This window comes from Dasypus novemcinctus, chromosome 10, assembly GCF_030445035.2.
Source record: "Dasypus novemcinctus isolate mDasNov1 chromosome 10, mDasNov1.1.hap2, whole genome shotgun sequence".
Classification (NCBI taxonomy): Eukaryota; Metazoa; Chordata; class Mammalia; order Cingulata; family Dasypodidae; genus Dasypus; species Dasypus novemcinctus.
Window position 1 is genome coordinate 55,124,448 of NC_080682.1, and position 26,075 is coordinate 55,150,522.

The following is a 26,075-nucleotide window of genomic DNA, read 5'->3' on the forward strand; positions in this document are numbered from 1 at the left end:
TGTTTAACTATTAGGTTTGTTACTGCTACTTGCAGATATATAATAACACATTTTTAAAGATTCTTTAGAAAGTGGGCAATCAAAGCCCACTTCCTAAAATTTTTATAGTTCTGCTCAACAAGAATCAACTGCTGTGCTGTAAGGTAAGATAGGATGTTACCAAAATAATTCACCTTTGTTAAGGAAATGAAACTCTCAATCTTGGTACTTCACAGACTGGGTCTTCCTTTATATTTTTTGCAAACGGCCAAATCTCCAAAAAACCAAATTACAGTATAATTACACAGATTTATTTATACAACAGAAGAGGACCAACATATAATAGTTTCTTCTTCTTCTTTGATTGGACTACAACTATTTGCTCCCTCTAATATTTCTTGTGTTTTTTAGTCCATATTAAGAAGAAAGAAATCCAATGACAAAAACTGCCAGACTCTCTGAGTTGATAGAAATCTGAAGGTTATCTAGTCTAAACACAGAGAATAAATGCTGGAGTCTGGGAAAAAATGTTCAGGTGAGCTGCTTTTACCTAATGACTCTACTGATGAGCAGTAGTACTATGTGGTTCTCATATTACAAACAGTAATGAGATGCTCATGATGATAAACTGTATGGCATCCATGAAGCCAGCAGGAAGTTAACACAAAGCAGTAATCTCACCATGGATGGGTATATCCTTGCCACCCACTGCATTCTGTATTCTGATAACATGCAAAACACCTCTGCTTTAGAAAACTGTGGGGATTTGGAGCTGTATATATCCCAGAAAAACATGTTCTTAAACTTAACCCATTCCTTGGGTATGAACCCATTGTAAGTAGGACATTTTGATAGGGTTACTTCACTTAAGGTGTGGGTCATCTCTACCAGGATGGTTCTTAATCCTATAACTGGAGTCCTTTACAAGTGAAATTCAGAAAGAAAGAAAGCCACAAGGGAGCAGCCAGAAACAGAAATCAATAGAACCTGGAAGAGAAGTGAGAGAGCAGGAGATGCCACCATGTGCCTTGCCGAGGACCACCAGCAACTGCCCAGAACACCACAGTCTTTAGAGACAAAGCATCGCCTTGATGATGTTTTGATTTGGGCTTTCTGTTTGCCTTAAAACAGTGAAGAAATGAATTCCCATTGTTTAAAGCCCATTGCATGGCATTTGTTGAGTAGCTAAGGAAGTGAAAACAGACACCTACCAAAACAAACAAGAAAAAAGAGGAAGAGATAGAAGGAATAAAGGGGAAAGCAGAAACGCAAAACAAAACATATCCGACAAAACAGAAAAGGGCCTGAACTCCATTACTGCTTTTTATCTGGATTAGATAAAAACATACACATAATTCTAGCATCAAAAGACACACTGCACATCAAGTAATAAATGTCTATCAAATGAGTCTTTTCTATCGCTTAAAAGGCATGTAAATCTTCCTTATCACCAAAAAAAAGGTGACAGTGTGAGCAGGGAAGCATGTGGGGAAGAGGAGAAAGTGGGAGGGGAGTACTGTTGACCAAGAAGCTTCAGAAGAGAGCTGTACTGTCTTCCATGCAGAAGTCCGGAAGTAGGTATATCTTAACAGCTATACTTTTTTCTTTGACAAATCTCAGTTTAAAGAAAAGAGATAAGACCCTCTTACTAAAAACTGCATCTAATAAAAAACGTAATTTCAGTGCATGCATATTATAAAAATAGATATCACAAAGTTTGCCCTAAAAGAAACAGATCCGGCTCTTTCCCTAAAGAGGATTATAATCTATATATTCTTAATGCAGAACTTTCTTTTTGCAGCAGGAATGACTCTGATGACTCCTTTCATGATTATTTTTAAATCAGAGCAGTATGAGATGGAATGTATTTTTTAAAATGAAGGTAGTAATAGGAATGAAGAAAATTAAAACATATTAATGCAAAATAGTGGATTTTTAGAAAGAAGCAGGGGGAGAAAATAGGAAAGAATTTTTAGATTAGGCCAAGAGTTCTTAGACTTGACACTAAAAGTATGTTTTGTAAGATCATGATCAATTGATAAACTGAATCTCGCCAAATTAAAAAGATGGAAAGATAAATTACAAAGTGGGAGAAAATATTTGAAAATCACATATCCAACAAAAAACTGGCATCTAAAATATATAAAGAACTTTAAAAACTCAACATTAAAACAAAAAAATTAAAAATGGATCAAAAAAATGCACAGACATTTCCCTGAAGAAGATATAAATGAAAAACACATGGATACTCAACATCATTAGCCATTAGAAAAATACAAATTAAAACCACAGTGAAATACTATTGTATACCTATCAGAATGGCTAAAATGAAAAATAGCGATAACACCAAATGCTGGCAAGGAGGCCGAGAAAGCAGATCACGTGTACACTCTAAAATGGTACTGCCCCTCTGGAAAAGTTTGGCAGTTCCTTTCAAAACCTAAAAATGGACTTATCAAATGATCTAGCAGTTGCACTTTTGGGCATTTATCCCAGAGAAATAAGTACATATTTTCATGCAAGAACTTGTACATAAATATTCACTGCAGCTTTATTTGTAATAGCCAAAAACTTTAACCACCCAAATTACCTTCAACAGGTGAATCAATACTATGGAATACTACTCAGCAATAAAGAGGAACAAACTATTGATGCATGCAACAACTTGGATAAACTGCAAATAAATTACATTGAGTGAAAAGAGTCCATCTGAAAAGGATGATTCCATTCATGCAATATTCATAAAAAAACATAATTACAGAGATTGAGAACAGTTTAACGGTTGCCCAGAGTTAGAGGTAGTGGGGAAGGGATGGATGTGGCTATAAAGGAGTAATATGAGGAAGGCTTGTGGTGATGATATAGTGAGGTGGTGGTTTTGCCAGGCTCCAACTGTTACAAAATGAGCTACACAAAATTAGTGCATGTATAACTAGTGAAGTCTGAATAAACTCTGTGGATAATACCAATATCAATGTCTAGATTTTCATATTATACTATAGTTATGCAAGATGTTACCATTGGAGAACAGCAGTGCTAATGAGACATGGGGCCTCCCAGTACATTTCTTTGCAACCTCCTGTGAATCTTCTGTGAATCTATAATTATTCAAAATAAAAGCTTGCAAAAGGGGAAAGGAGCAGGAGGATAGGACTAAGCCAATTAAAGCAGAAGACATTTAAGAAAATAAAATCATCACTAAAGTTTGCCACGAATGTTGGAGCTCAGGCATTTTAATAGTTCTTCTCCTACAGAAGGCTCTGGGGGAAGGGGAGTGATACTAATCTATAAAATGGTATGTTTTAGCAGAAACTTTCCTCTTGAAAAATCTGCTTCCCTTTCCTGCTCATCCATTCAATACTGTAATGAGGTTTCTTGAGGCTATCATTCATTAAGCCTTGCTGTTCATCAGCAGATTGTATAAAATCAATTTTATTTCCCCCAAACATACCCTTCCTCCCAGCTGTTTAAGTCAGTCTCAAATGCCTACAGTGATTCACTGAGGCAGGTCACCCAAGTATTAGCCTGTTTGACTATTTTCAATTACGTAGTTATTAACTCCATTAAACAAAGGAAAATGCAAACAGTTAAACATTGGGACTTCCTATCCCACTCACTCCCTATCGTTTTGAAAAAAACAGATTTTTAGACATGGAACCTACATGATATGCCCATAAGACAAATCTCAGGAAATGCATTGCTCTTGAAATCAGGAAGCTTACCTTTTCCATACTATATCTGTCTATGTGCTTTTTTGAAAAATTTACAGCAGTTGTAATTGCAAGAAAACACCTAACCCTACCTTCATGCCCTAACAACGCCTATCAGCACATTATCTGACCTATAGACTAGTACATTTATCAAGAAAAACATACCATACACATATATGAACTATGTTCAAAACTGATATCCTATCTTCAAAAGTGTTATCAACTACATCAATGAATTATGGATGATGACAGTTAAGTGTCTTCATGAACATTTTTTCAAGGACCCTGATAAAGCTGTGAATCCATAAGGCAGTGGAGTTTCTGAACCAACTTTATAGTTCTATAATCATGCATTAATATTTCAATCATAAAAGATTTATTAGCTAAATGTAATCCCACCTTCTCATGGGATGCAACGTCCCATTAATGCTTATTTTTATCTGTATTGTATAACCACTTGCACAAAGACACCCACTCTTAATTAAAGTTATCCCCTTCGCTCCAACTTCCCTAGCCTGTCAGCCACCTGCACAGTATACAGCACTTTTACAATACCAGAAAGCCTACTTTAAAGCAAAACCCACACAGCTGGTTAGGAGCAGGTGTAGACCAACGGAACTAAATCAACTCTGCTTGCAGGAATTCATTTCTAAGTGTTTTAAAATGCCAGATCTTGCAAATAAAATCGACCTTTTCATCTGACATTCTCTTAAAAGAAATGAGATTTTAGAGATGTGTTTCCCAGCTATTTTTAATTCTAAATTTCAATGACTGTGGGACAATAAATGGGCTTTAAGAGGTAGTACAGTACTTCCTTAGTTTCCAAGTTCTTTCAACATTTTATTTTCCATTTTCCTCATATACTCATGCATGCATACATAATTTTTTGCCAACATGCTTCCTATACCCAAAGGTAGAAAAACTACAAACCGACTCCTTTTTTCAAAATAAAAATGTGACTATCTTTCAGCACAACATTGCAAAACTCCTCTGAAATTTTCCTTCGTTTCATTTTACAGAAAACATATTTAGTCCACCTTCAGTCAGAGATCATGGAACTCTTATAGGAATATATCATTCATTCTAGTCAGGTGGCCATATTTAATTAACTGCTTTAAATAAAAAATGACAAGTCACTTGTCACGTTCTTCTCTTGACAATCCATCATACTAACTGTAGATTGCTTCCTTCTATGTATTTCCTTTTCCTTCCTCTTTTCTCTTCTTTACCAGTTTCGGTTGTGGTTCATATGTGTGATTCATTCAACAAGCCAAAGAGCTCTGTTTCCAGTACTAGTTTTATTATCCCCTTCAAAATCAGCCACTTATTAAAAGAGAAATAATTGTATATGCCTATCCTAACACTATGAAAAGTTGCCACTAACCTTCTCTCTAATGCTTGTTAACTCATCAAGTGATGATGTTTCTCCGTTTATAAAATGAGGATAGAAATATTCCAGAAGTGCACTACATTTCTTGCGGGGGTGGGGGGGTGACAAAATCGTCATAAGTTCACAAAATTGTGTGTGTTCGTGTGTGGTCCTCCCTTCCCTTCATGTCCCACCATGTACACATCTGCAGCTGCTTTACCTGTTAAGTTACTTAAGCTTTCTGGCCATGAGTAGTTTGAATGCATAAAGGGTTTGGATTTGAAGTCATTGTCTATCTCTGACATTCTATTTTTTTGTCCCAACTATGCTTTTTTTCTGTTCACTTATTATGTCAATATAACACATTACCAAGTTTTTATCTTATCTCCCTGTGGAACAAAGGTTTATTCCATTACTACACTGACTTGTATTCTTTCATTGTCCACTGTCTTTTAAGGAGGAGTAAATCAATATACTTCAGTGGGAGATTGAATTCAATTCTGCCTTAAGCCTTAAGGAAGAGTTGCATAAATGATAATTGTGACTTCCATGTTGGTGAACTTTTAAGAAAGGCTGACTGTGAGAAGAATGTCAGGAACATTTCTCAACAATCAAAAGTTGCTTCTTTCTACTATTATATGTTCCTTAAGAGCATGATCTCTGTCTGCGATTTTTAAAAATTCTCCAATACCTAGGTGCTCCATAAATGATGTTAACTATTTCATGTTTAGTGTCTATGCTGAGAAAATAATATTTACTATTTCATGTTTAGTGTCCATATGAGGACCAGGATACATCAGGCACCTTGACTGAGATCACAAGTCTAATAGTCTCCTAAAGGCACCACAAGGGCTCAAGGTTTTAAAACTCATTTCCAAGTGTGCTGCTAATTTCAAGTCTCTTCAGAAGACAACTAACCCATTCAATACGTAAATATTATGGTACACTCTGCCCATATTTTGTTATCAGTAAAGTCCAAAGGCTAAAACACTTGCCAAGACCTACCACTATGGTTTCCATGGAGTCTTTCTTACTTCGTATTTATTGTGGAGTTATCCAATATGTAAACTTTATTAAGGTTGTTGCCCTTATTTGTTATTGTTCTAATTTAAGTATTATAATTATTATATAACATCACAAATAGGTTGGGGAAATAATCCATTATCTCATTGCAGACAAACAAAAATATCATTCTTGGAAATAACTAGAAGAGATGATTGCTTTCTTAAGGGATGAGCCAATATTTCAAATGATAAGAATCAAACTTAAAAATTTATCCTAAAACTTTGCAAATAATGACAACAGTCACTTATACAAATATATCTATATAATCACCATCATTAGGCAAGATTTATTGATACATTCTATATACAAGACACTTTATGTATCTATTAATCATGAATACAATAATGTAGGTATCGCCCTATTTTAGAGATATAGGAACTGCAACTCAAAAAGATCATTCAGCTGGTAAGGAGCAGAACTGAGACTAAATCCAGATTTGTCTACCTCTGATTGCTGCATTCTATCATCTAAATAACAAGGAAACTAATTAAATGCCTAAAAATTGTGGATGGGTAGATAAATTATGTTACATTATTTCATGGAATTTTATGCAACTATTAAAAATTGTAGGATGCGGATGTACCTCAGTGGTTGAGCACCTACTTCCCATGTACGCAGACCTGGGTTCAATTTCCATTATCTCAAAAAAAATTTTTTAAATAAATAAAAATAAAAATTGTGGGAAGCAGATGTGGCTCAAGTGATAGGGCTTCTGCCTACCATATGGGAGGAGTGGGGTTCAATCCCTGGGGCCTCCTGGTAAAAGAAAAAGAGAAAGCATGCCTGCATGGAGAGCCAGTGCCTACATGGTGAGCCAAGTGCCCACGTGAGTGCCTGCGTGGCGAGCCAAGTGCCTGTGCCAAGTGCCCGCATGGCGAGCCAGTGCCTATGCGGCAAGCCGAGTGCCCATGCGGTAAGCCGAGTGCCCATGCGGTGAGCCAGTGCCTGCTCAAGTGAGTCACGCAGCAAGATGATGACACAACAAAAGAGAGATGAAAGGGAAGGTCAAGGTGAAGCACAGCAGAAACCAGGAACTGAGGTGGGACAAGTGACAGGGAACCCCTCTCCACATCAGAGATCCCCAGGATCAAATCCCGGTGAATCCTAGAGGAGAAAAAAGAGAAGACAAAAAGAGAAATAGATACAGAAGATCACACAGTGAATAGACACAGACAGCAAAAATAGGGTGTAGAGGGGGAGGGGGAAGGGAAAAATTTTTTTTAAATTTTAAATTGTAAAAAGAGACACTAAAGTGGTAAATAAAATATATACTGCACAATGTATATAAAATGTAACATTTAAAAGATAAAAATTAAATGCATTCTTAAAACATGATTATATTTAGAAAAAATTAGAATAGAGCACAAAGAAAAGGAAAGATTTATAGTGAGGGGAGAGGCTCACAGGTGGTTTATGTTTTTTCTTGATGTAACTCTTTCTAATGAGTTGCTTTAAAATTAAGTCAGTTCTTGCCACATCTGTTCTCAAGCCTTTGGTTTATTCTTCCTTTGTGAAACCTCCAAGTGGGGGATGTAGGGAAGGCTATCTTAAGATAGCTCTTGTTATTAAGACCACTGTGGAATGCACTCCTTGGCTGAGCACTTTAAATACATTCTACCCTTTAATCTTTTTGCAACAATCTTTTGAGGTAAATACTACTGTTCTCTCCATTTCAGAGATGGAAAACCTGCTTAAAGGTTAAGATGACTCCGTCTGAAAAATGGCAGACTTGGCAAAGAAAACCAGTTCTGCCTGACTCCAAAGTCCATTCTCTTAATGACTACAATGTGCAGCATCACACGGCAGCTCACTGTCATGAAGCCAGCAGTTGGCCTCCAATAATTAGAACTCCTCTGAGCCCTGCATAAAATAAAAAAACTTCACAGAAGCGCAATTCAAAGTTAAAATTACTGTCATTGGTATTAGTGATTTCTGCTTTAGGACAAATAATTTCCCATTTGATTTACAACCGTATTTCTTAGTAAGTATATTAATTTTTCTGTGTTTTTCTAAAATGTTTTAATAAAAAAAAGTAAATCATGTTTCAACCAGATTTCTTTTTATTTACAAGTGACTAGTGAACTGTGTTTTCATTGTTTGCTAGTAATGAAATGGTTAAATCTTGAGGGTACACTCTAGTGGGTATCTCCCTCAACCATCAAAAGAGAAAAAAAAAGGTCACAGTCAGTTACTCCCCTTAGCTCAGTGTTCATTAGAACATCTGTAGGCACACATACACACTCTCTACAGTCAATGAATCTTCCCAAGTGCTGACATTTAGTACCTGGTTTAGCGGCAGAGATTCAGAGAGGGGTGAGCAGCCTCTCTGGCCTTCAGGTAGGTCCAATACCTTCATTTCTACCAAAGCCTTTATGTGTAACTTGAAGGGAAAGATGATGCCACAATTCAGAAGTGTGTGAATTACAGGTGGATTGGGTATCCAGATGGGAAAGGGACGTTTAAGAACTTGGAAACTGTGTTTTTTGGTCTCTGGTGAGTGCAAGGATTTAATTACTATGCCTTCAGAGCAGTATGTATTAATCTTAGTGCATAAATGCTTCTCTGGCATAAGAGTCAGAAGGAAAACCTTATCCTAGTTTTACTGCCAGCTAAAATCAAGCATTGTATGCCTCAGACCTGGTTAACCTGCAAGAGAGTAAATTCGTTGTGCACTAACTACTGGCAGTTATAAGAAGTTATCTACTATTTTGGAGCAATCAGGAAAACATAAGTAACACTGATCAGTAAGATTTAATGCTTCCCAGTATCTTTCTTCGGAAGGAAAAAAAACCCTCAGTTCAAGCGCAGGAAACTACAAACCCAGCAGACTTCACATCATTAGCCTTCCTTGATTCTCAACTATGCCCTAGCTTCACAGTGAAGAAACAAAAATCCTCCTGCTGGTGAATGTTAGCATGGGGTTGGAAAAATCGTCTAGGTTTAATAGTCCTATATTTCTAACTTTTAGAAAGAAAGTTTAATGTATTGATTCTAAAGTTTCCCTCAGTTGAAAAACAGTGTCCTGTTTTTAAAGCTCTGCCTGTTTTTATCAAGTCTATTTAAAGAAAAAGCACTTCAGTAGATTTAGTTTTAGCATAATCTTTTAAATACCCATTTAAAAACCAAGATGTGGCTAATACTGTCATATCAAAACCATGAAAAATGTACAAGAGTGTACTCCAGTGAAAACCTTCAAGTCAGTAAAGCAAAACTTTAAAATCTAAATAAATATGGCAAAATAATATATAAACACTTTTGAAGTTTCTGTACGTTCTTTAAATACATAAATCATCTGGTCATGGTTTAAAATATGTAATCTAAAAATTAAATACACATATATTTGAACTGTGTTACAAGAGGGGTACTAAACTTTACCATTGATTTTAGGGTCCTGAAATTATAATGAGGCGAGCGAACACCAGGGCAGCAAAAATCTTTAGGGACCAGGATTGAGATACGAAAATGGGCAATCTCTTCTTTAGAGCATTCCCTAGAAACTGTTTCTGTTTAATCTAAAATAATCCTGCTTGCATTTATGAGAGGCCAAAATTCCTATAAAAACCTTTAAATGAAGGCAATGGGCTACAATGAAAACCTGTTTTTAAAAGTTTGCCCTTTAAAAGCAAGTGTCCTTGGTGTATGTTCAGCTCTTGAGATCTGGAATCCATTACCCGCGTTTGGTTTGTTTTATAACCTAAGAAGAGTCTTCACAAGTGTTTAAAACAAGCAGGCTTTGGCATCAGTGCTGCCTCCACCACATAGGTGGGCAACTCTCTGTGACCAATCATACACCATGCTGAGTGTAATTATCTGCAGCTTTCATTTACTGAGTTGAGGGTCAACAATTATTTCCTTTTGGTTTCTACAGGTAACATTTTCCTAATGCCACATATGCGTTTTCATATATATATACTTGAATAAACCATGAATAAGTAAAACACTTGCCCAGATTATTTCCTTAGCAAGGTAAGTTACTGAACCTACAAACCACCAAGGTTGGAGGAATAGAAAGGTTTGCTTTCATAACTTTGGTAATAATCCTTCTCATTCATTATTTCCACCCTTGGTTTAATAACCTACAAGATGATTATTAAAAGATCACACCTTGAGGACTCTCCCATGGTGAAGGATTTGAAGTAAGCTAAGTATCTTAAGTATGAGAGAATATTTAGTAATTAATTACATCTGTTCCACAAATGTGCTTCAAGGCCCAAATCTCCAAACATCTCATTAGTGTTACCATAGAATCTAAATCGCCCAAGGAACCTTTGTAAGGGGAATAAAGATAAATAAATAATAGTGCCAATATTTATTGAGTACTTAACTATTTGCCAAATATTGTGCAATGTAATTTACAGGTACTATACCATTTATTCCTCAAACAACCCAAGGAAGAGGTACTAATATCCCTGTTTTATATATAATAATAATTTTTAAAAAACAGAAAATTATTTGCCCAAAGTGGTTACACAGCAACTAAGTGTTAAAGCCAAGATTTGGACTCAAGCAATCCAACTTCAGAGTGTGCTTATTTAAAGAGGGGTTAAAGAAAGGGTGACAGGGAAACGGACTTTGGCCCAGTGGTTAGGGCGTCCGTCTACCACATGGGAGGTCCGCGGTTCAAACCCCGGGCCTCCTTGACCCGTGTGGAGCTGGCCATGCGCAGCGCTGATGCACGCAAGGAGTGCCCTGCCACTCAAGGGTGTCCCCCGCGTGGGGGAGCCCCACGCGCAAGGAGTGCGCCTGTGAGGAAAGCCGCCCAGCGTGAAAAGAAAGAGCAGCCTGCCCAGGAATGGCGCCGCCCACACTTCCCGTGCCGCTGACGACAACAGAAGCGGACAAAGAAACAAGAGGCAGCAAATAGACACCAAGAAAAGACAACCAGGGGAGGGGGGGGAATTAAATAAATAAATAAATCTTTAAAAAAAAAAAAAAAAAGGGTGACAAAAAGAATAAAATGTGTCCTGTTATCTGAATTCAACTCACCTTCCTAGTATATGCTTATCTGATTCCTGTTAGCCCAAAAGATTATCAGTCTATACTAACTCTTCAATTTCCCAGATCCTAAAGCCCCTTCTGACCAATTCAAACACTATAACCAACATCTGCCATGACTGGCAAGTAATTGTGCACTGAAAAGCTTACTTTTGATAAGATCAAGTATAATCATAATAAAAATCACTTACTATGTGCAAAGCTCTGTTCTAAGTGTTTTTTAATGAATTAACTTAATAATCATAATTTACAACAACCTAAGAAGTAGGTAAAGTATATCTCATTTTACAGATGAGGAAACTGAGGCACAAAGAGTTTAAATAACGCATCCAAGATTATGTAATTAGTAAGTGACAGAGCCAGGATTTGTATCCAGCCAATCAGCCTTCGGAGTTCATACTCTCAGCTGAAGTTTTACACTGTTTTTTGGAACATTTTAAAAATGTATTCTCAAAAGCCAATGAATCTATTTTGTTTCCTTTAACCTCTGGTATCTAGGGCTTCACCCTGAAAACAGGGAGTATATTTCACATGAAGGTCCCTAATAGCTCTCTAAGAGAGATAATAATAAAAATTTAACAAGCTTATTTCATCTGACAAATACCTTTATATAAATGTTGTAGTACAAATATTACCCTGATTAATTCTGGTATCCTTTTGCTTATTAAAGAATTACCAATGTATATATCTTCAAAAAAATGCAATTTACAAAAATCATGGGGTGGGGGGGTGAGTAGAGGGTTATATGGGAACCTCTTATGTTTTTTATGTTTTTTAATGTAGCGTTCTTAGTGATCTGTTAACTTTAATTTAAAAAGTGTAAAAAAAAAATTACCAAAGAAGAATTACTTTGGTCTAAGTTTTTGCCCTCGAAAGAGACCTGAAATAATTGCCACTATATTCCTACAAAAAAAAAAAAAAACAAAACGGAGGGGAAGGGGCGGGGATGTGCTTGATGACCTTCTCTTTTTCCTGAAAAGAGTCCTAAAAACAGGAGTAAAAGTGGCTGAGGAAGCAAAGGGGTTTTAGAGTGGCACTGCCAAAGTCTACTCCACTTTCTTTTCTAAATAAAGGACTGATAAAAAAGCATTATTCTGCACCTCTTCACCCACCCATTCTTTCAGACTCTAGGCATTCAGAGACTAATCTGTTGGTCCTATGAAATCGTCACCGCTTTTGTAACCTCGGTGCCCACCCCCACGCTCCAACGACCTAAAAATAATCAGGGATGCAACTTTGTGTCGAGTTCCCAAGCTCCAGGCAGGCATCAGTTAAGACAACCTGCGCCGAGGCGTCCCTTCAACCTGCGGTTTCCAAGCAACCCCACTCCGGCCTGGAGCAGTTGTGCTTCCTAATGGGTCACCTTGTTTAAGAGTTCCCCGGAAAGGCTCCAGCACCACCGGAGCAGAGGACTGTCGAACACGTCTCATAGTGCTGCAGCCTCCCCCCAACGCGGGTTGAATGTGTATCAGCCACTCTCACCTCCCATTTCCTGGTTTTCGGCCTTGGAGCCCATCTAGTCCCTCGACACTTTTCCCGTCTTTATTCAGAGAGACTTCCTACAACTGTCCTATGCTGGAGCCACAAAGCAATCTACCCTAGCTACACATTCCTTAGAGAACCAGCTCCAGGGAAATGTAGTCCTTTCTGCAGAGGAGTGGTGCATCTTTGAGGAAAAATTGACTACAATTCCCAGAATTCTAATGGTGGATAGTCCATGCCTAAAACATGTCCCAGTTGCTTGGAATATACTAGGTAGGAAGGTTCTGTGGCTCTTTGCATGGCTAACATCCTGGATTTTGTTAATTTAGTCCCACTGCAAGCTTGTGGGAGGAAATTTCTAACATGCTTTTTAGATGTCAGGAAGTCTAAGCATAGTGATTTATATGAAGAGGTAGAGTAAGTCATTTTTTTCTTTTATTCTTTCAGATAAAAGATCTACCCACCTTCAGAAAATGTCTCTACAGATGATAACGGTCAGTAATAACGTAACTTTAATTCAACCAGGCTTCTCACTGATGAATTTTGATGGACAAGTTTTCTTCTTTGGTCAAAAAGGCTGGCCCAAGAGATCCTGCCCCACAGGAGTTTTCCATTTTGATGTAAAGCATAACCATCTCAAACTGAAGCCTACAGTTTTCTCAAAGGATTCCTGCTACCTTCCTCCTCTTCGCTATCCAGCCACTTGCATATTTAAAGGCAACTTCGAGTCTGAAAAGCATCAGTATATCATCCATGGAGGGAAAACACCAAACAATGAACTTTCAGATAAGATGTATGTCATGTCTATTGTTTGCAAAAACAACAAAAAATTTACTTTTCGCTGCACGGAGAAAGACTTGGTAGGTGATGTTCCTGAAGGCAGATATGGCCATTCCATTGATGTAGTGTATAGTCGAGGGAAAAGTATGGGCGTTCTCTTTGGAGGACGATCTTACATGCCTTCTGCCCAAAGAACCACAGAAAAATGGAACAGTGTAGTTGACTGCTTGCCCCATCTCTTCTTGGTGGATTTTGAATTTGGGTGTTCTACATCCTACATTCTTCCCGAACTTCAGGATGGGATATCTTTTCATGTCTCCATTGCCAGAAATGATACCATTTATATTTTAGGAGGTCATTCACTCACCAATAACATCCGCCCTGCCAATCTGTTCAGAGTAAGGGTTGATCTCCCCCTGGGTAGCCCAGCTGTGAGTTGCACGGTCTTATCAGGAGGAATCTCTGTCTCCAGTGCAATCTTGACTCAAACTAATAATGATGAATTTGTCATTGTTGGTGGCTATCAGCTTGAAAATCAAAAAAGAATGGTCTGCAACATTGTCACTTTAGATGACAACAAGATAGATATTCGTGAGATGGAGGCACCAGATTGGACCCCAGATATTAAGCACAGCAAGGTATGGTTTGGAAACAACATGGGAAATGGGAGTGTTTTCCTTGGAATACCAGGAGACAATAAGCAGGCTGTTTCAGAAGCATTCTATTTCTATATGTTGAAATGTGCTGAAGATGATATAAATGAAGATGAGAAAACATTGATGAACAGTCAGACATCAACAGAAGATCCAGGAGACTCCACACCCTTTGAAGACTCGGAAGAATTTTGCTTCAGTGCAGAAGCAAATAGTTTTGGTGGGGATGATGAATTTGACACCTATAATGAAGATGATGAGGAAGATGAGTCTGAGACAGGCTACTGGATTACGTGTTGCCTTACTTGTAATGTGGATATCAACACTTGGGTACCATTCTACTCAACTGAGCTCAACAAACCTGCTATGATCTACTGCTCTCATGAGGACGGGCACTGGGTCCATGCTCAGTGCATGGATCTGGCAGAGCGCACGCTCATCCATCTGTCAGAAGGAAGCAACAAGTATTATTGCAATGAGCATGTGGAGATAGCAAGAGCACTACAAACCCCCAAAAGAGCCATGCCCTTGAAAAAGCCCCCACTGAAATCCCTCCGCAAAAAAGGCCCTGCAAAAATCTTGACTCCTGCCAAGAAATCCTTCCTTAGAAGATTGTTTGATTAGTTTCACAAAAGCCTATGAGATCTAAGTGCATCTAATTTTAAGCCAATTTTAGAGAATCGTAATGATGATTTTAAAAAGCATATTGCCATTTTTGTTTATTGGGAATGGCTGTGTTTATTATAGTTACATGAATTATGTGCCAAGAAAAACTGCTTATAATGCAATGCTAAATACAGTCATTGTAGAACCTAGACATTTTGAAAATATTTTACTCAAGAATATCTTAAATGAGAATTTCTGATCTGAATTTTTTTTAATTTAAGAACTCTTAAACACGAAGCTATAATAATTAAGGTATATTTATATACTTTATATGATTTTTGGTCACAATTAGTCTATAGAATATTTAGGAAACATTAAACCGGTAAAGAAATTATCACCCAAAGAAAGTGAATGACTTATTTCAAGCAACATAGGGTATGGTTGTCAGCCAAAAATTAAAGCCCAGATCACCTGTATCTCAGTGTTCTTTTTAAACCTCTAAGCTGACTTCTCGGACTATGCCCTTAACAGAATGTGGTGATTTGAAGCTGTATGTACCCCAGAGAAAAACATGTCCTTAAATCTAATCCATTCCTGTGGATGTAAATCCATTGTAAATAGGTCCTTTTGATGAAGTTCCTTCAGTTAAGGTGTGGCCCACCTCAATTAGGATGGGTCTTAATACTATTATTGGAGTCCTTTATAAGAGAATGAAATTCGGACATAAGAGAAAGCACAGAAGCAATAAGCTGAAATCAGAAGAACCTAAGAGGGAAGGGAGAGACAAGCAGACACCACCGTGTGCCTTGCTATGTGATAGAGAAGCAAGGATCACTGGCAGAGAGTCTGTGGGAAGAAAGCATCATTTTGATAATACTTGGATTTGGACATTTTCCTAGCCTCAAAACCACGAGTGAATAACTTCCCATTGTTTAACCTGACCCATTTCACCATGTTTGCTTTGAGAAACCTAGGAAACTAAAACACAGAACAAGATCCTTACAACTACATCTTTGGCAGCTATATAGTCTTTGCTCATATGAAGGAGGATCAAAAGAATCTACATTGTTTGTTACATTTTCTCTAGTTATAATCATGTACCTTCTTCATGAATCCCCCCATCACATAATGCACAGATAATGAGCTAAAGCCATTCACTTGAAACGCTTCATTGAGGTTGAGGAAATATCATATAGCATATAGAGTTCGCTGCCAACGAATATTAGAAAATCAGTGAGTTTGCTAAGTTTCAATTAGGTACTTGCCAGAATAAAAATTAAAAGGACTGTTAATTTAGAGGCTTCAAGACATCAATTGATAATTAATTGATGTCAGTAGATAACCTTAGAAACACATGTCTTCCCCTGCTGAAGTATTTTTCTGGAGAAGGATTTCACCTTCCCTAAGCATTTAAGCAACAGCCTCCTATTCAAGAGTCTTCATTGGCATTGTGTAAAGTACTATTACCAAATTTAGAAGAGACATAAACTATACAGGAGATGAAGCTCTCGAGTATGAGTTTTGTGAATAGTTCCGTGTCTCAGGTCCTATCATTAGCATGGATAAATTAAATCATGTTCACTCTGTTTCAATAAATTTGCTTGATGAATATTTCTTTTGAACAGCTAACTGTACTATTGTTTTGATTTTTTGTTGTTTCTACCACCTATATAAAACTGATCAAATATTTTAAATGTCTTCTCTTTATATTGATTAACTCAATTTATCATCTTACCTAATTACCCAAATAAGGGCAACATTACACTGTTTAACTTTCCCAGGATCACTCTGCTTTGATTCATTTTTTTAATCTGTTAATAGAAAGCTTCTTAAGCTGGAGCTGAAATATTCTTCACAGGAGTCCAAAAGAGATAGCCCCCCAAAGAGTAGATGCATTCCATTCTTCTTAATTAATATACAAGGTCTCAAGAGCTGAAGAATTATTGTCCCATATTTATTTTGCAGTCAGTGAGGTCAAGGTCTGATAATCTAGGTGATTCAATATAGATTCAATATAGAACTCACTCAGTCCTACAGTCAAACTCAGATATCATCAATGTACCTCCTTTTGTTGTTTTGGGGTGGGGGGAGGAAGTCACAAATAGTTTGCTTTTACTAACCATATATTTGAGTAAAAATAAGTGCTTTTAAGTCATCTTGCCAATGATTTCATTAGATTCAACTTTAAGATTATGAGGGGGAGCAGATGTGGCTCAAGCAGTTGAGCACCTGCTTTCCACATGGGAGGTCCCAGGTTTGGTTCCCAGTGCCTCTCAAAAACAGAAAAACAAACAACAAGCAAATAAACATAAAAACCAACTCAGGGGAGCCGATGTGGCTCAGTGGTTGAGCATCAGCTTCCCACATACAAGGTCTCAGTTTCAAATCCCCACCCGAGCACCTAAAAAAAAACAAAAAACATAATGAGTTTGCTTTTAAAATAAACACAGAGCCTATGTTTCATTCCTTTGAAGACAGTCAGCAGTTGTCCCTCTTCCTCTCTTAGAAAGGATTAGATTTTTGGAAGCAGACAAAATGTCATTCAAAACTTAGTGTTGCAAAGACAAGGATGTGACTCAGTATATTGCCACTTTAGGTAAAAAAAGGAAGTGTGAGTACAAGCTAACAAAATGGATTTTCTGATACAGCTGATAAATAGGTTCCAAAGTTAAGTCCCCAAATTTTTGCTGGAGAGACATATCAAGATGTAAGTATATGGCTTTCCAAGGTGACCATTTTAAGGGACTATACTCATTTAAAAATTCAATGTGTTAGGGGAAAGGAAAGCATAATGAAAAAGGAATAGTCAGTCCAAAGGCCCTGAAATGAGATGGAACTTCTCACATTTGAGGAACTGAAAAAAGATCAGTGTGGTTAAAAAAAGGTAAACAAGGAGTGTGGGAGGCAACACGAGCCTGGGGAAAAGGGCAGGGCCCAGGGCCTCCAATATTTCATCAGTAAAATAAAATCACCTGCTGCTCCACCCATATCAGAGAACAGTTGTGAAGGTCAAACAAATCAATATAAACATAAAAACACTATCTAAACATATACTGTTGTTACGTGTGTGTATTCAAAAAAGGGTTTCATTACTCTCCAGATTCTCTGGGTCAAAAGCATTTAAAAAGAGGCTGTTGACCTTCTGGCCTCTTCACTGGACTTGGTATGTCTACGTGGCCCAGAGAAGAACAAGGTTTTTGCCGAACAGGCGGGCCTGAGCCTCTAACCCTGCCCACTGGCCCTGGTTGGCGGCTCAGGCCGCTGCCCCTGACTGGAGGCTCTACGGCGACGTGCCATTTTTCAGTCAGGTGTGCAGAGTCAAGAGCCTGGCCACCTGGAAGACTCCCGCAGGCACAGGATTCCGCAGCTCTGTTCCCCCCTCAGGGCGTTTGGTCCTCATTTCCATTGCTCTGTGGATAGGTTACCCCCAGTGACTGTTAATATGAGAGTCATACTTTCAAATGTCTCTCCACTTCGTTTCTCCAAGTTCCCACTTTTATTCTCATCTGCCCTCCAGGAGGCCTGTCCACCTCTGTGTGGATCCAGTGCCCCTGAGCTACAGTTACATTTATTTTATATTGGGGGTGGGGGGGCACTGCTTTGTACCATGGATGATAAGAGTTTCCTGGGTCTGCAGTTCACTGTTTTGTCCCTTCCTGGCCAAGTTAGCCCTTCTGGCTCCGTTGTCTTACAGACGAAAGTGGTCACTGCCACTGGGCTGCGCCCCCATGGATCCAGCATCGGTGCCCTTGGGTCAGCAGGCAGGAGTTGAGGGTAGCCTGGGTGGGGGTGGGGGTGGGGCATGCTGACCTGGGCCCCTGGCTGCCTGGAGGTGCCCCTGCTTTCCCCCAGGGCAGGCAGTGGAGGTGTGCCTGCTGAGCTGCCCACGCTTGCGTGTGGGTTTGCAGGCAAGAGGATTCCAGAAGCATTACTTCTTGTTTTCTCCAATAGGATCCTTATAACGCTATTGATTTTCTGGAATGATGCTCGATGGTCATGAAGATTTAAAAATGATATTTTGCGGTGCAAACTTACTTTGCTTGTACTCCAGGGGGCACTTTGATATGCAGGCCTCCCAGAAGTCAGGCTGCCTTTCTCAGAGCTTTACCCTGAAAGGGCAAGCTGGGCTTGTATTTCTCAGTCACAATCTTCTGCCAACTTATCTTACTTTTTTTATTTTGTTTTATTAAGCGTTCTTAAATGTATTAAATTGTTGAAACACACTCAGACACAAAAGAAGGTATTTAATTCTACTTGCCAGGGATTTTGAGATAATGAACATGTGTAATTACAAATTCCAAATGACAAATACAAAATAGAGACCAGACATTATCATGTACCATGTAATAGTATTTTAGGTAGGCTGAAAGGAGGAAGGCTTGTGGTTATGGATTATTGTCAGAAAGGTGCTCACTCTAACATTCCAGTTAGTTTAGAAGTTATGGTTAATGATACACATTCTCATCCTGTGTTGAAAGTCAAATTGTGAGATCAGATTTGTCAGAAATGATATGTAATCAATTGGAAATCATTTTTTGTTGTTGTTGTTAGACCATAAATTGATCAAACAAAATACATGAAATTTGGTGAAGAGGACAAATCACTGCTTTAGCATAGCATGAATGGTCCATAGTGATCTGTCCTCTCCCTGCTCACCTCTCCCTTCACATTTAGTAGGCATTACCCAAAAATGCAGAACTACAGCACTTCTACTGAACACCAGGATTATTTCAGTCCCCAGGGCCTTTGAGCAAGCAGTCACTTGAGCAGGGAATACCTTGCCCTCAATCACTCCGCAACTCCTGCCAATACCTCAGTCCATCTGGCAGATTCCCATTCACTCTTTACATCCCAGTTCTTACTCTTCCAAGAAGGCTTCTCTGAACCTCACCACTTCCAATTTGGCGGGAGTTCTTACAAATATCAGTTTACATACTCAGGAGTGCAAGAAATGATACTATTTCCTATAACAGCACACATTATATTATGAATCCTTTTTACTATATGGTAGAAATTTAATATTTAAATTTAGGGTTCCCCCTTTATTCACCCAACTTCTTGATCTACGTTCCAGGCACAAATATATGCTGAGCTGTCAGGAGGGGGAGCATCCAGTCCTTAGGGTCCTCATCCCTCCTCACTCTGCTGTCACAGCCACCCTCCCAGTGGGCCTGTAATTATCCGTCTTTTAAGGTCAGTGCTGAGTTGCTCCTCCATCTTAAACCCAAGTCCCTTTTAGATCCACTTCTCTGTTTGGTTATTGTCACGTTCCTGATGGGCTTATATGAGGGGCTGGTGACCACTCTACACCTTCCTCTCCCACCTGGGCCACAGCTCTCTGTGGGACTATCTAGGACTTGTCTACTTTTGTGCCACTCTTGGACAGTGGGAAGCTTGAGGCTCATCTCCTCTTCCTGGTTTTCCTAGCTAGACGTATCTCACTACCACATCACATCTGAGTGTCCCTGGGTTCCAACTCTAATAGGGAAGTGAGATGCACATCATCTCTACTCTTGAACCCTCCAAATGTGCCTGGGGTTTCTATTATTCTCCCCAACTCCACAGGTCAGCCCAAGACACAGAGTAGAACGGCCCCTTTTCTCTGGGCCACTTTTCTCTGGGCTGTAGTTAGTTGACCACAGCTTCTTCTCTAACTCCCTTCCAAGAAATCTTTTATCTTGTCATAGAAACAGTTCCTTGTGTGTGGTAAGTATGGCATAAATAGGAATTGAATAAATGAATGAATGAATGAGTGAGTGAAGCATGATAGAGCAACTCTTACTCATTACGTATTCTGTAAAAACTAATGCTCATCTTTTCAGTTTTTTTCCATTCATCCTTGAGATGTAGACTTTTGTTACCCAAAGCCAGGGTAAAAGGAAGAAATAGGAGGAAAACAAGTCAAGCACTATCTCAAAATATTATCACACTACATAGAGTCCATCATTCCCTCCTTGATGCTACTTCAGAATCTTGTAATTATTTCTATGGCTACACCTAAACCAGTAAAATACTGGTTGCTAAGTTTACTGAATGTCTGGCTTTTCCAACCAACTAGTTGTTCCACGAGGACTAGAAAATGTCTTTGTTATTTCTATATCCTGAGTGCTTAACATGATGCCTAACATAATGTAAATATTCAAATTGTTGCATTGAAATGAATTGAATCAAATCAAATTGAATTGAATTCTTTGATAAATTGCATCTGTCTCCACCTGTGAGCAGTCCAAGTAACATGTTCTATTCTAGCATAAAAATGATAACACTTTGTTATGTTTTGTTATAATTATGTATGCTTTCCCTCCTCGAGACTCTTAATTCAGTAAGGGTAGAGATCTTCCTTGTTTAATCACTAATGCATCCCCAGTGCCTAGTAGAGAGCCTGATGCTCAAAATATATATGTATTTATTGAATGAATATTAAAGTGTCCACACACTGCAAAAAAGAAAGAAAAAAGAAGAGAAAACTAAAGAAGCAAGAGATATGAGAATAAATTGAACCAAAAAAAACCTGTGTCTGACTACATGGGTGAAAATGGAAGGATAAGTATTAGTCAGGGTAATTAACACTAACAGCTGTAATTTTAAAAATCCCAAACATTCCAGTAAATTACCACATTAAAGTTTATTTCTTGCTCACATGGGTTCCATTGAACATGTTCCTTATCAGGGTGTTTATCTGGGTAGTTTTTCTCCAAGATGTGTCTCAGAGGTCCAGGCTCCTTCTATCTGGCAACCCTACCACTTTCATCTTCATGGTGTGTCCTCAAGACTTTAGAGACAAGGAAGAGAAAGAGAGAGCATGGAGAAGACTCGCCTATTTGTAAATGTCGCAGCCTGCAATGACATAACATTTCCACTGACATTCCATTGGGAAGAAATAATCACCATGTGCGGGGCCAAGAATTGTGGTTTAGTTTTGTGTCCTTAGAAAGAAAATGGATGGAGGGAGTAGATAGCCAGTTTCTGCTACAGTATATATTTAAACATCCCAGATGAAATAGCCCCATTTCCACTGAAGTTGCAGTGAAAAGTACAAGTATAGCTCTGTTAAGATAGAAAGAAAACTGCATTCTCTGTGTAGTCATTGCCATTGACCTTATTAGCTTTTGCTTATCCTGTTTAAACAACCTCTTAACTGGCTTCCCTGCCACCCTCCAATCCACTGATGGTTTTGAGATTGCAGTAATCATTTAAAAATAGTAACTAATATTTAATTGATGAAAACTCCAGTGGCTTCCCTTTTCCTTGGGGTATAAAATCCAAACTCCTCAGTATTGCATGACATAATTCTCCAGACCCATCCCTTCCCTCCCAGTAGCATTCTTCAATTTGAACCTCCATCAGTGTCAAACATCCTTCTTCTGGAAAAGCCTTCCCCCTGTTGAACAACTGTTAAGCCTTCAGGATTTAGCTCCATCTCGATGCCCTCTGTGAAGCCCCCAGGCCCTAAACAGAGTGCAACACCCTCCCGTTGTGCTCAAGACATAGCTTACACTGTCTCTCTTTAATAGACAACTACCAATTTATATAACACATTTATATACTATACCTGCCTTCTGTTTGACACTGAGCTCTCTGAAAGCAAGTACGGTTTCTTCCTCAACTTTGTTTGCTCAACATTAAGCGCAGTTTCTGGCACTCTATAATTGCTCAATAAATGTTCATTGAATTAAGTTCATTATATATGAACTAAAATGTATTCACTTTTGCAATTGTTTTATTATCTTTCTGATTCTTTAATAAATAAAGAGTAAGTTGTGGACATAAACCTTTTATTTTATTTTTTTTTTTTAAAGATTTATTTATTTATTTAATTTCCCCCCTCCCCTGGTTGTCTGTTCTTGGTGTCTATTTGCTGCTTCTTGTTTCTTTGTCCGCTTCTGTTTCTTTGTTCGCTTCTGTTGTCGTCAGCGGCACGGGAAGTGTGGGCGGCGCCATTCCTGGGCAGGCTGCACTTTTCTTTTCACGCTGGGCGGCTTTCCTCACGGGCGCACTCCTTGCGCGTGGGGCTCCCCCACGCGGGGGACACCCTTGCGTGGCACGGCACTCCTTGCGCGCATCAGCACTGCGCATGGCCAGCTCCACACGGGTCAAGGAGGCCCGGGGTTTGAACCGTGGACCTCCCATATGGTAGACGGACGCCCTAACCACTGGGCCAAAGTCCGTTTCCCATAAACCCTTTTAAATAACTTAACCAATCAAAATATCACATAGAATTTAAAAACTAAAAGTACAGCATATATCACAGAAGGAGATGAGGTCTTAGATATTTTCCTCTCCTCATGAAAAGAGTTCAGAGAGGATAAGAATAGATATCATGGTGAATCTGGATAAAATAGGCAGCCATTCTAATCCACTGTGACAAGAATTCCGAAATATTTTTATGCCAGCAAACAGCACTCTAGCATAGAATATTGCTTTTTGTCTTGGAGTTTACCATAGATGATGTCACATTTTCTCAAACCTAATTCTGTCAGGAAACATCTAATATTGCACACTTATTTCTAAGACAGCTAATCCTTTCTCCTTTTTCCAGATATTGATGTAATAAATGTATATTCATCTGAATCATTATTTGCAAAAATGGGAAGGAAACATTATCAATAATACTCATTTTAACAGGCTGATTGGTATGAGTAAATTAAGCCTAAAAATCCCTGATGTATGGATCAATTCCTCTGTCAGTGACCTCTTCAGGACATACATCGGTATGCATTTCTTGAAAATCCAAGACCCATGTTAATATAGCATTAAATCCATATTAAATATCATGGTACCTACAAAAGAAGTATGAGACATGAGCCCCTCTTCAAGGAATTTATAGTGTCACCAAACCAAATAGAATGGGGAAAGGAGGGCAAGGCAGAAGAATTATAGGAGATAAATTCATATACTTGAAGCACTTAGTGACAATTAAATTTGAAACTGCATAGTATGAGCTATCCATACAATAGCAGTACACTTAATGGTAAAATTAACAATTTGGTAAAATTAAGAATTTTTTTAAGAGTTTGAAGACAGCTTCGTCCAGGCATGAAGAGAAACGTTAGGCAGTGTTACAACACATGCTTTGCCAAATGGCTATTAACATCAGCACACAGGAGGCACCAGCAAGGCCAGGGACAGGGCCTGCGTCACCTAGACTCGCCCCCGCCCGGCTTGCCAGGATCAAATGGACCCAGCAGAGCGGCCCAGCAGGCTGTTCCCAGCCCACCTCCTCCCAGAAGTGAGGTGCTCACGCACCCTTCCGCCAAGTCACCCCACCCGCCCAGCATCCTCCCTCAGTGTGCTCCAGCGAGGGCAGCTGAGGCAAAGCCAGAAACCCGACTCCCTCTGGCACCTCAACCGAGACCCAGGTAATAGAGGTGAAAACGGAGCTCACTCAGCTGGCCACAAGGCCGACACCCCCTTCCGGGCATGAGGACACTTCAGTAAGCAGGGCTGGCCCGCTGCCCCGCCGGGCACCTGGGAGGAGCCGCAGAAGGCACCCCCCAGCCCTGGCGGAGGGGTCTCCTGGCAATAGGAAACCACGGGGTGAACTGCTTTTTTAGGTGGAGACAAAAGTCCTTTGGCCAGCACAGTGTCCAGAGGAACAAACAGGACAACGGCAAGTCAAATAAGGAGACGAGAACCCTCAACCCAAGTCTCTGATCCTGTCCTGCTGCCTGCCACCAGCCCAAGGGGCAAGTTCGGGGCTGCGGGACGCATCCTGTGGGGTACAGTGGGACCTGCTGGGGCGGAACAAGGACCAGCAGGACAGGAGCAGCATCTTCAAGCTCGCAAGGATGAGGCCAGACGACACCTTCCCAGCCCCAGCAGGGACAGGATCCCGAGGATGTGTCTGAGCAGAAGTTCTCAGAAAGCTTGTCAGAGCCTAATGACATGCTTAATTTTATATTGGTAAAATTAAGAAACTGGGCTAAAATATCATACTGACCTCTCTTGAAGAGAGGTTGTGACCAAGAAAATTGTTAAATGTAGAAAAGACTCTTTGACATGTAACTCAGAAAAAGAGAGGGTTGTGTGTTTATGCAACAGATGGCTGAATAGTCCATTTTAAAGTCATGAAAATGTATGAACTTCTTGAAGACAAAGATGAAGAGATGGCTATGGGAACATTTGGTATTTATTTAGACCTTGGTCAGACCTCAGTCTAAAAATATGCAGGTCTTGGCCTTCAAGAAAGTCAGTAGCTATTTTGTGAAGACCGAAATATATTGTCATCATCAGGGGGGAAAAAGACCAGACCAGATTGTTAAAAGGCCAGGAAAAGAAAAGGAAATTTCCATGAAAAAGGAAAGAGAAAAGCCAGGGAAGAAATGCTAACTTCATGAGAAGATACAGCTTCCAAGGACTGCAGGAATTCTCTTCATCTCCTCCTGCCTGGGGTGCGTCTCAGTCACCTAAGAGTGTGGGAGATTATGAAGTAGCAGGCAGTGTTTTACTGAAGTGAAAAGATGTTTGAAATTGGCTCCCCATACTCTAGATTTATATGCATAAGCCTTCTGAATCTTGGACAAAATTCTCTCACACTCCATACCTTCCCAATGCATTCCACTTGTGCTCCACACCTGGCAAAGCATGGAATCCATCACGTGCCTGCTTCAAACTCATCAACGCTTTCCCTTTGCACTCAGGGTAGGATCTGAAGTCCTTACCAAGCCCACTGCATCCTCTATGATGAGACCTCTGCCTCATTCTCCAGGGTCACACAGCCCCCCTCTTTCCTTTACTCACCCTGCTCTGGCAGCAAACACCGCAGAAAGCTTTCCCACTTCAGTCTTCCCACAGCCCAAGTCTGCTCCAGGTCTGTCATCTCTTGGTAACTCACCTGACCTCACCCCATTCATCCAAGCAGTCTCTGCTTAAATGTTTCTTCTTCCTAGATACTTTCTCTGATCCTCCAGTTTAAATTCCATTGCTCTATTGTACTTCCTATTGCACCCCTGCATTGCCCATTGTACTTCCAATGCACCCAGGACTTTTCTTCATGAAACCTCCTAGACTCCATAGCCACGCATTTATTTGTCTTATTTTTTATTTAATGACTATCTCCTGAGAGTACAGACTGGCTATTTTGTTCGCTACTGGGTCACCAATGGCAGGCACATGGTGGGTGCTCATAGAAGGCATCATATAAATATTTGCTTTAAAATGTAGGCTGCAGTAGTTAGCAAGGCTATCAGGAGTGATGTGGGACTTAGCTGGGCCTTAAAAGATAAGGAAATCCCACATTCTCGAAGGCAGAGGAAATAGTCAACATATTTAACAGTCCAACAAAGCTGATGCTGTTGGGGGTCAAGTCTGGAGGCCACTTGCTGTGCCTGGAGTTAATCTGCTAGTTGCTGCATGGTACAGCAGTCCAGGGGTTCCTGGAGAATAGCCAGGGTGGTAAGTGGGCACTCAGGGCCTTGGGGCACAGGGTATTTACCA

General features: G+C 39.5%; 2 protein-coding genes across 6 annotated transcripts in view; one reads left to right on the forward strand and one right to left on the reverse strand.

The window, feature by feature from the left end:
- Positions 1-12,737, reverse strand: part of IFTAP (intraflagellar transport associated protein) — a 92,729-nt gene extending 79,992 nt beyond the window's left edge. For 3 of the 5 annotated variants that reach the window (XM_004483175.4, XM_012521457.3, XM_058305556.1), the window contains exon 1: positions 12,601-12,737. The gene's annotated coding sequence lies outside the window, so the exon portion shown is untranslated. Of the gene's footprint in view, positions 1-173; positions 254-12,600 lie in introns of all 5 variants that reach the window. The other 2 variants (XM_058305557.2, XM_058305555.2) reach the window with 2 other exon arrangements.
- A 336-nt stretch (positions 12,738-13,073) lies between these two features.
- RAG2 (recombination activating 2) lies at positions 13,074-14,657 on the forward strand. The gene has a single exon (XM_004483174.3). It carries the CDS (start codon positions 13,074-13,076, stop codon positions 14,655-14,657), a length of 1,584 nt encoding a protein of 527 aa, XP_004483231.2.
- The last annotated feature ends 11,418 nt before the right edge of the window (positions 14,658-26,075 follow it).

What these genes read in the sequence shown, in the direction of transcription:
- RAG2 (XM_004483174.3), top strand. Translation starts at nt 13,074, where the DNA reads ATGTCTCTACAGATGATAACGGTCAGTAATAACGTAACTTTAATTCAA.